Source organism: Lipotes vexillifer, unplaced genomic scaffold (genome assembly GCF_000442215.2).
Source record: "Lipotes vexillifer unplaced genomic scaffold, Lipotes_vexillifer_v1.1 scaffold1011, whole genome shotgun sequence".
Classification (NCBI taxonomy): Eukaryota; Metazoa; Chordata; class Mammalia; order Artiodactyla; family Lipotidae; genus Lipotes; species Lipotes vexillifer.
Window position 1 is genome coordinate 1,430,687 of NW_006787698.1, and position 11,007 is coordinate 1,441,693.

At 55.5% G+C, this 11,007-nt stretch overlaps 1 protein-coding gene across 2 annotated transcripts in view; it reads right to left on the minus strand.

Moving 5' to 3' along the window:
* Positions 1–8,220, minus strand: part of PTPRS (protein tyrosine phosphatase receptor type S) — a 63,325-nt gene extending 55,105 nt beyond the window's left edge. For both annotated transcript variants that reach the window (XM_007460541.1, XM_007460542.1), the window contains exons 1-3: positions 8,130–8,220; positions 1,618–1,763; positions 892–1,033 (exon numbers count right to left, since the gene is read on the minus strand). In XM_007460541.1, the coding sequence (XP_007460603.1) occupies positions 892–1,033; positions 1,618–1,763; positions 8,130–8,220 (379 nt within the window). The remainder of the gene's footprint in view (positions 1–891; positions 1,034–1,617; positions 1,764–8,129) is intronic.
* Positions 8,221–11,007: the final 2,787 nt, after the last annotated feature.

The window sequence follows — 11,007 nt, forward strand, 5'->3', positions numbered from 1 at the left end:
CCTACGGAGGGGCAGTGCCAGGATGCGAACTCAAGTTGCAGGCCCCTGGGTTAAAACCACCTTGCAAGGGAGAAGGCAGCAGGGAGCAGCTGGGGTCGGGGGCAGGCGGGTTTTGTGGTGAGACTGAATGATACTGGTTTACAATAAGGAAGCCATTTCCTGGTCCCTAGCCCACCTGAATGAGGCCAGCAAGAAGCCCACAGGAAGGATCTGTGTGAATCTATGAGGAGGTGATATGTAGCTATTTCTGCCTAGCCAGCCTCTATTCCTCCTTTGCTTCTTTAAGGGAACCACCCCTCACTGACCCCATCTACTTGACTCCAAGGAAGACTGCCGATCAGAGTATTTGTTCCTCCAGACACAGTGACCAGCTCAGGGATGGTCATCTGACCCAAGCTGGGCCAACGAGCAGCAGCAGTCCTGGGTCATTTAGTCCAGGGGGCCCCGGAGCCTGGGGCTAATGGGGGGAATCTCACTAAGGATACAGTTGATAGGGAAGAAAACAAACCCAGAGGCAGAAAGTGAACTCTGAGAACATCATATGAGCTCTGAATCCAGCTGAACCTGAAGCTAGTCTACTCCACAGAGATTTTAATTACATGAACCAATGAATTCTCAGTTTGAGTTGGATCTGCCTCTTGTAATCAGAAGAGCATGATTAAGATGGCAAATGGAGATGACTCTAGTCCCTTAACACTCTTCTTTTCGGCAAAGACTCAGTAAATTCCTACCAGAAGGCTCTGGGCCCCAGTTGTATTACAGGCTAAAAAAAGGAGATCAAGGTTCCCCCAAAGAGAAAATCCAAAGCAAGACTTTCATGAATCCCTTTGGTATTTGTCCCCAAAGTCCAGGCCCCAGGTCCTCCCTGACCCACCCTGGGGAGCCCAATACCTCGGAGGACAGTGAGCTTGGCATGGACGGTGATCTCCCCGACTGAGTTCTGGGCCACACACTCGTACACGTTCTCATCCCGGGGTGTCCGGAGTGGCTGGATCCTCAGCACGGCCCCTGCACTCCCATCAAACTCGATCGTCTGCCATGGGTAGGGGACAAAGGTCAGGGTGAGGCTGGGGTCCCAGGCGTGAACAGGAGAGGAGCTGGGGGCTGTACACACATGTGTGTATACATCCATGTAAAGATGCTGGAGGCAGAAAACGGTCTGTACAAGTAAAGGGTATTGTGCATAAGCGGGTGTGTGACACTCGCACGTAAGTCTGGTGACAGGCATGTGACAGGCATGCGAAGGCATGCTGGACGTGGAAATGTGTGTGTCTGACCATATACTTGTGCACAGAGTTGTGAGTTCCCTTCTGTGTGCAGTGGTGAGATAAGATTCAGAGAGGGCAGGGAGTTGCTTGAGGCCACACAGCACAAAGGTGGCAGAACAAGCGAGCCTGAAGGGCCCTCATGGGGTACATGGTGGGGGGTGCACGTGGCAGAGAGTGGGTGGGAGAAGAGAAGGGACCTGTCTGGAGAGGGTGCCTGCCCTGACGGCCCGTGCTCCATCTGGGGAACGTTTCTGGGACGGCTTCTGTGGCTGAGCTGCCGTGGCCCCGTCCAGGGGTGGGGCTGGCCCTCAGCTGTCTCCCCTCCCCTCCCCCACCTCCCCTGGCTCACCTCAAAGCGCTGCGAATTGACCTTCTTGCCCTTCTTGTTCCAGGTCACGCGTGGCTTGGGATCTCCCGTGGCCTGACACACAAAGGAGGCCACGCCCCCTGACACGCCAATCTGGTCCTTGGGTTCTTTGATGAACCTGGGGGGCTCTGGGGAGAGAGCAGGAAGCGGAGGGGCTCTGGTGGGCCGGGGCATGTGACAAGGACCCTATGGGGCCAGGTAAACATGCCCTCCATCCTCTGTCCGGCCACAGAGGTACCACGTGGGCCCGACAGGAGGGCTGGAGAGAAGAAATGGTACCACTGCCCCCTGTGGGCACCCCGGGCCCTGCCCAGCACCTCCACCCCCCCACCCGGATACAACAGCCACACATACTCACACGAGGACACACCTCACGTGGGCACACCTGCTCAGACCCAGTGCCACAGGGGAAGGTGAGAGGGGATACCCCTGAGACTTCAGGGTCCCTAAATTCAGCCCCTGAAGGCCCTCAGTAGTGACCAGCCAAACTATGGAGGGTCCTTGATCTTAAAAAGACTTGGGAGGAGAGAGCTTGGTCTAATCCCCTGATGGGACATGTGGGAAGACTGAGGCATCAAACAAGGAAGCAGAGGGGTGACCAAGGGACCTGAGGTCAGAGCCAGACCAGAGATCGAACCCAGGGCTCCAACCTCTTCATCTGTGGGAGGTGTCCAAACACAAGGAGTCAGAGCTGGAGGCCAGAGCTGAAAATAGGTGATCGGATGCTGCCAACCACTAGAGCAAGTGCTTATTGAGCGCCTACTGTATGCGGATGGTGTACACTCAGCAACATCACATCCTTCTGACAGTGCTGGGGGACAGAGCCACCATGATCCTCATATCACACTCGAGAAAACCAAGGCATAGACCAGGCAAGGCACTTGCTTCGACACAGCCAGCCAGTGGCTGAGTGGGGATTTGAACCGGGCTGGTCCTGTGCCCCCATCCTTTGCTCCTCATGATGATCTGATGTGCTAAGTCTCCTCAGGAAAGTCTCAAGTGCCAGCTACTATGTCTTTGATGCCTACACAGCCTCAACTCTGCGCCTGGAACAGGCTACAGTACCTGAGAGTTCATTAACATTGTCCTCTTTTTTTTATTGACTTTTCACAGTAACCTCTGAATCGCCCAAAGGGATAACTGGATTTCCATCCACAGTAATATGCTACAATGTATCCCATAAAATGAATTCAGTTACTTCTGAGAGTTGCACCAACAGACCCAAGGGCTGCAACATACTTACAAGGTCCCGAGGGAAACAACCTACATATCCAGCAAAACAGCAAAAGGGGATGATTGAATAAACACTGGGCCACCCACTGAGTGGAATACTATGCAGCCGTGAAAAGGGACAAGAATGCTTTTGTAATGGGCCATTAGGACAGGAGCAGCAAGATACACTATGACATGGACAAAAAGTGAGGGGTGGAAAGTACAGTGAATGCTCCTGTTTGTGTGATGAGAAAAATGAAAATGGGGAAAGTGTGTGTGTGTGTGTGTGTGTGTGTGTGTGTGTGTGTGTGTATGTGTGCGTGTGCGCATGCACGCGCACAGACACGACAGCTGCCTCTGGGAGGAGAAAGCAGATGGCTGGACACAGGGGAAAGAAGGCTTCATACCCTGGTAACGTTTTTACATTTAGAACTATTTGAAGATAAATTGAAATTATTATTTTTGTAAGGTTTGAATAGAAAGGTGAGCCAATTAAAGAAATATATTAAGTAAGGAAAAGTTTGGGGTCTGAGGAGAGGCAGAGAGAGGATGAACAGCTCAAGCTTGACCAATGCCAGGCCTCTGAGCACTGAGCCACTCAGGTTCACCTAGAAAGTTCTGGCTGCTCAGAAGTGCCGAGAAGTTCAAGGAGGCCTCAGGTTTCAAGTCTGGGTGCCACAGAGCCCAATTTCTCCCATCTGTGACTCAGGCTGGGCTTTGAACAAAATAGAGTCCCCGTCTCAGTGGCTTGACTGGCCTCACCTCCCTCATTCCAGGCTGTGCTCCCATTGATATGACCATATAAGTCTACACTGGCCACCTCTCTGGAAAACCAGTAGACCCACTGCATGCAGGCATCAATGGGCTCACTCAAATCCTGTGTATCTACTGGGGAGGTGATTGTTAATTCCACTGTACAGATGGGATCGTACAGATTCAGGGAGTTTAATGAGCTTGCATGAGGTCACACAGCTCAGAAATGACAGCAACAGGGTTTGATCCTGGGTCTATCAGTCCACAAGCCCACGTCTTCTGTTCCTCTCACCTCCAGGCCCTGAGCCTGATTTCGATGTTTTTGCTCCACGCTGAGCCCTGGACTGGGCCTGCCTCTCTGGCTCTGCCTGCCTGGGTTGCCCCTCCTACAGGAATGGTGACTGGGGCCATATGGGTCCCCAGCCAAGGTCATGGGGAGAAGTCTCTGTGGTCAGGTCAGGAATCTCGCTTCTGGGAAAAATCCTCCCTGGGGAGCCACTGGAAGGAAGGGCAGAAGTGGGCTGCAGGGAGTGAGAAGCATCCAGCTGCCTTTTTATGACTCGGAGCCGGGAAGACACCCCGAGCACCCTCCAATCCAGGAAACGAGACACGATGGGAGCCCGTGCGGTCCCTCCTCCTCTCTCTATCTGGCGGCTTCAACCTCAGCTCAGCCAGCACCTCCCCCAGGGAGCCTTCTTGGATTACCACTGGCCGGGTCAGGACCCCCTCTGTCCCCATCCTTCCATGGGTGCCCCCTTCCATCACGGCCCCGATCACACTGGGTTGAAATACTTGGTTATGTGCCACCTGGCAGGGTGGGCATGAAACAGACCCCACTCCTCGGGACCCCACCACATCACTTCTCTGTGCCCGGTGACCCCTGAAAAACTGGGGCTTTGAACCTTGATGCTTGCCTAATACTGGGCCCAATAAAGCTGCCCACTCGCTCCCTGGCGCCCCCTCGCTGCAGGGCAGACGCCTCTCAGCTTACCTCCAGGCAGCTCTGGGATCCCAGCCAGCCCGGAAGAGCTTTCTCCGCCCGCTGCACCCCCCCATTAGAATATTTCTTGCAGACGCTTAGATTCTCTCATTTGGATAAACCCTCCCTTCCTCTTCTTGGCAAAGGGGCCCCAGACATAAGAAAGACACACTGGGGTATGGCCGCAGCCTGTGGCAAGCAAGTGCTCCTTTTGTGCTGGGCCTGTTCTCACACTCAGCTCTATTCTGAGGCTCAGGAAGGGTGAGCGACTGGCCCCCAGTCACCCAGCTTGTGATGAGCAAGAGCTAAGATTCCAACCTGGTCCTATTTGGCTCCCAAAGCCCTGCAAATAGTACACTTGATATACAGGGTTGTGGGTCTTCAGTGACGGAGAGCACCCTGGGTATTCCTGTTTCTTAGATGAAGAGACCGAGGTTCAGAGTGGCGATGCCAACAGCGCAGCCTGGGAAGGGCTTGGCCTGATTTCTGTTTTTCCATTTCAGATTTTGCAGAGAAAAATCTGATGCCAGAGCTGGAGACCCACCAACCAGTCCCCTCCAACCCAGCCTGGGTTGGCCGCACAGCACCCTGGGAAGGCCCCACAGGACCAGAAGCTGTTTTTTAGGGCAGAAATCACTCCTCTTGGTGCTGGATGGTGGACACATCAGCTGCCTGCCCGGGCCCTCTACCACCTGACAGCCTCCACCCGAATGGTTTCCTGAGGACCTGGGCTACTCGTTGAAGCTGGCAGTGCCAATCATGGTGTCCACAGCCCCTCTGCTGGCCCCCAGATGACAGGGTTCCTGCTAAACAGACCACCTCCTGGGGTCAAGATGCCCCAGCTTTGGAGACGGAGACCTGGGTTTGAGTCTAGGTCACTACCAACACCTAAAGGGATACAGTAGTAACAATTCCAGGGGAAATCCCTGGCAGTGCACTTCCACTGCAGGGGGCACGGGTTCGATCCCTGGTCAGGGAACTAAGATCCCACATGCTACACGCAGTGTGGCCAAAAAAAAAAAAACAAACAAACAATTCCAGGGCTCACTGAGGGAGCATCCACGGAGCTAGCCCCGGCTACATGCCCCGTGCTGATAGCCTGGGTCACACTCCCTCATGGCTCACCTGGACCACTGCAGTCTCCTCTGCCTTGGCATCCCCCCATCCTGTCCTCCCCCGCCCCAAGTCTGTCCTCCCTCAGCAGCCAGAGGGCACCTGTGAGCACCTCAGTCAGGACCTGCCCCTCCTCTGCCCACAGCCCTCCAGGGCTCCCACCTCCCTGGGGTACAAGCCACGTCCTCTCTGCTGCCCACAAGGCCCTGTACAACCCGCCCCGTCCCCTCCCTGCCCTCCCCTCCTCCCTCTCTCCCCCTCACTCACTCTGCTCCAGACACACGGGGCCCCCTCACTGTTCCTCCAACACACCAGGCCCAGTTCTGCCCCAGGACCTTTGCACAGGCTATGCCTTCTTCCCAGGACACCTTCCCCCTAGACATGCATGGGGTGCACTCCTCAGCTCCTTTAGGTCTCTGCTCAGATGTCATCTCCTTGGTGTGACCTTCCCTGATGCCCTCCCACCCATTTAAAATGCAGCCCCTAAACCTCCACTCATGCTCTCATCTCCCTTCCTGTTTATCTTGCTCCTGGGCATGTCCACCATCCAGCACACTCAGTGTCTCTCCCTCAAGATTATCAGCTCCAAAAGGGGGTGGGATATCTGTTTTGTCTCCCAGGTCTAAACCAGTGCCTGGCGCACAGTGGGTGCTTATGAAAAACCCACTGAATGAATGAGAGCACAGCCCCACCCATGGTCACATGATAGAGTGAGGATTCGAACTCAGGACAGGATAGCCTCCAAACTCTGGGATCTCTACCCCCTCCTCACAATGGCCACTTTGCAGCCTCAGTTTCCTCACCTGTCAATGGGAATGATCTCAGCATCCTGCCCAAGGCTGGTTAATTATCACTGGAGCAAGATGTCAAAGTCGTAAATATATGATTTATTCCACTACTGTAAGTTGAATCAGTGGTTGTCACGTGGATGGGGCTAGGGATGCTACTCCGCACCCCACTGTGCCCAGGACGGCCCCCCACTCCCCGAGAATGCTCTGGCCCTGACCTCAGCAGTACCGAGGGCAGGGGAAACCCTGCGTTAAGTGGGTGAATGAAAAACTAAAAATGCTCAGCCCTCAGCCCACTATTCCCACTGCAAGGAATAGAGCACAGAAGACACAGGCCCTGGGAGGTGACCAGATGGATCACAGCTCAGGCACGCCTGGCTGTGTGGGGTGATGGGTAGCAACCCGGGCTCTGGCGCCAGGCAGACTGGCCGATTCCTGGCTGTAAAACGTAACCTCACTGTGCCTCAGTTTCCCCATCTGTACAATGGGGGTGGGGAGAATAGCCTCCATCTCATCAGGTGGTGGTGGCTGATCTGAATGTGTTAGGCATTTACTACAAAATAATATAAAAACGAGAAAAAGCACGGACGGATGAGGCAGGTGTGTATGTCTCTGGTGTTCTCACCCAGGGGCAATAATTATGCTCGTGGTAACCCGGGATTGTGGACCTACTGTGTGCAAGCAGCGTGCAGGGGCTTATCGTGTGTCCTTGTCCCAGGAATGCTGGGAGATGGATGATGCTGAGTTTCATTCTGTCAAGGTAGAAACAGCTGCTGAGCGAGGCTGAGTCACTAGCCCAAGGTCACACAGCAGGTTAGCAGAGAAGTCAGGATTCAAAACCAGCCTAACAGCAGATCCCAGTTTCTTTCCCCCCCTGACCTGACCCTCTGTGTCCCCATCAGCCTAATGACACCTCCTCTAGGCCCCTCGTGGTGGGATAGACCATGGCATTAGAACTAGGACTGACTCTCATCCTCTCCATGTTACTGCCAGAAGCACAGCCTTGCCCATCCCCAAACTACACCAACATCTTTCTTCACCTCCAGGCCTTTCTGTGTGCTAACACTTTCGCCAGTAATGCCCTTTCTATTGGCAAACTCCTATACACCCACAAAACCCCAGCTCCAATGCCCTCTCTCCCAAGAAGCCTCCCCTGGCTCCGCCTGGGAAGGTTTGATTGATTGCCTGTGTGTCTACGAACTGGGTGCTAGTATTTCCACCTGTGGCAAGGGAAGGAAAACTCTGTGGCTACCTCAGGAGTGACTTCAAGTAAGCCCCAGTCCCCTCTGAGCTTTGGTTTCTCTCATGGAAAAATGTGGATGGTAATGAAACTAGCATGCTGGGTTCTGTGAGGTGGAGGGAGATGAAGCAGGTAAAGCCTGCATTTAGCACTGGGCTTGGTGCAGATTCAACGCTGGGCAAACAGACACTGTCATCACTGTCACTATGACTGCTTTTTCATACCATTCTTGTTATTCACCTCTGCACCTCTCAGGACCCAGTGCACAGCAAGCATTCTACTCGGCCTCTTTCACAGAGCACAGAGGCTCTGCACGGCAAAACCAGCGCCCTCCCCACCCCCCCCGGGGGGGGGGGGTGGGGACACGTGTTCACACGTGCACATGCAAACTCAAGACGCGCACACTTACCTTCTGTGGCACAGCCTCCGACCAGCAGGACCACGAGGAGGCCCATGGGACCAACCACAGATGCCACACCATGGCACCAGGCAGGCGCCATGCTCGGCCGTGACCTGCAACCTCCAACCTCTGGCCCTGGAGGGGGGATGGCCCCCCCCCCCACGGTCCCTCACAGAGAGGCCTCAAGCCAAGCGTCAGTCGGGGCAGCGTCTGCAGAGACAAAAAGAGGGGCCGTGAGAGGGGAGGAGGGGAATCCAGGGGGCCTTCATGAGGGAGGCAGCAGGAGGATCACAGAGGGGCAGAGGAGAGTCACGGGATGAGAGGGTGAGGGTTACAGGACAATGGGGGAGGGTCAGGGGGCAACGATGGGGCAGAACGAAAGCGCTGAGCCCCCACGATGAACTGAATGTTGTGTCCCCCCCCAAAATTATTATGTTGAAACCTAAACCTCAGTGTGATGGTCTCAGGGGCCTTTGGGAGGTGATTAGGTCATGTGGTTGAGCCCTTGTGAATGGGATTAGTGCCCTTATAAAGAGACGCAGAGAACTCCCTCCTCGTTCCCCGCCACCATGTGAGGACATAGCAAGACGGTCGTCTGTGAATCAGGAAGCAGGTTCTCACCAGACACCAATTCTGCCACCGCCTTGATCTTGGACTTCTGGCCTCCAGAACCGTGAGAGATGTGTGTCATTTATAAGCCACCCAGTCTCTGGCATTCTGTTATAGCAGCCAGAACAGACTGAGACAGCCCTTACCCCTGCCTGAGCCCCCGACCCCAGGCTAAGCCCCAAACCAGGACTGAGCAGCCCCTCTAGAAGGCGCTCTGAACATCTAATTTCTACCCCCCCTCGCAGGCTGGGCCGCCCACCCGAAGGAAGAGGCTCCAGCTAACACTGCTGACTGTCCCTACAAATCTGCCCATTCGGCCACCAGAAAGACCTTCCCCGGAAACACATCTGCCCGTCCCTGCCCTGCTCTAACACCTCCCATGGCTCCCATCAGACCCAGAGGAAGCTGTGCCTACTGGTCTCGTCCCCTCTCTCACGGGAGGTGCAGCCACACAGTCCCAGCTCAGTCACACCCTGCTGTGCTCTCTGCTGGAAATGCTGTCCCCACACTACCGCGTGACAGGTCTCAGCTCCACTGTCACTTCCTCTGGAAGCCCTCCCTGCCCCTGGCAGGTCAGCCCCACCCCCAATTCCACATCCCACGGCTTCAAAAATGACAGAGATCATCCTTCACAGCATTTACCCCAGTCTGCAAATCAAGTGAGAATGTTCATCACCCAGCGTCTGTTTCTCCGGCGAGAATCCAAACTCCTCTAGGGCAGAAGGGTCCTTCTCAGGGGCCAAACCCTAGGATGGCCCCCTCTCCACTTTGGCCAGGGCCAGGGTGGAAGCGGGGGCAGGAGGAGGCCCAAGGATGAGGCCCTCGTGGCCAGGTCAACCTTATACACCCACCCCAGGCCATGCCCCAGGCGGGTCCGCACCATGGCCACGGGGACGGGTGCCACGTAATCATGGGGGCAGCCCCTGTGATTCTGGCTCCCAAAATATCCAGCTGTGGTCACCACGCCCAGCCCCAGAGTGGCCCCAGGGGAAGGCTGGGCTGGTGGTGGCCGGGTCATGGCCCAGGGTGGAGAGAGGATAAGGTGGGATGAGGAGGGTGGGGATGGGGGCACTCAACGGGCACACAGTCAGACCAGACAGAAAAGGAGGATGCTTGCACATAGGCCAGCCACAGACAGACCCAGACACGCGGTCAGACCACAGACAGACAAGGAGACCAGACATAGTCACAGACGTATTTGTACAGTCAGGCAACAGAGATGGGTCCACATGTGCAGTCAGGCCAGTAAAACTGACACACAGACCACAAACGTGGACAGGCACAAAATCAGACCCCAGACACACAGAATCAGACAAGATACAGACAAAGGGGCACAATGGGGCAGATAATACATATACACAGTCTGACCACAAGCAGTCAGGTCAGAGACACACAGGTACATGCCAAGGCCACAGACACACAGCTGGATGAGATATAAACACAGGGTCACGGTCAGGCAGGCAATACACATACACAATTGGGCTACAGGCAAGCATGAACACAGAGGCACACTGGAGCTCCACAGGGCATGGCAGGTAAAAACACACGGCTCACAGACTCGGATGCGGGCACACAGTGGGGCTACAGAGATGGGCAGTCAGCAGAGCAAAGTTGCACCCAGCCAGATAATATGCACACTGACACGTAACGTCAGATCCCCCTCATTCACATGCACGTGCATAGACAGGCAGGCGCACAGTCTGACCACAGATACACACTGGGACCCAACCATGGGCCCTTTAAGAGCACAAGTGGCTGATGAGGATGGTGAAGGTCCCAGCTGGGGAAATGGCCCATGGCCAGCTGGGGCCAGGGTGAACACAGCAGCTGGTCCCGTCCACAGATGCACATCAGCTTGGCCACATCTGGGGAGGGGGCTCAGCTCTGGCCCAGACCACTTGGATCGGCTGCCCAGGCCCGCACAGAGCATCTGGGGAAACCGAGGTAGAATTTTAACACGGAGGGGCTCAAACCCACCACCCCAGGGCGGGCGGGGTGTGTGTGTGACTTCCCTGCTCTAGTCTCCTCACCTCCGATGCCAGCTGGCATGGGCAGGGGTCATGTGGCCCTGGCCACGATGCCTCCCCCACCCCCTATGCCCCATTGGAGCCAGGGGCAGCCGCCTTCTAAAAAGGAGGCCCCTAATTACCCCCTGGTTCCTGCAGCCCTGCCTTCCCAATTACTGGGCAGGATGGGGCTGATCCAGGCACAGGCGCGGCCCAGCCATCAGCTCCCAACTCCCCAAAAGAGGTCATTCCAGCCTGCTGGGCCGGGGGAG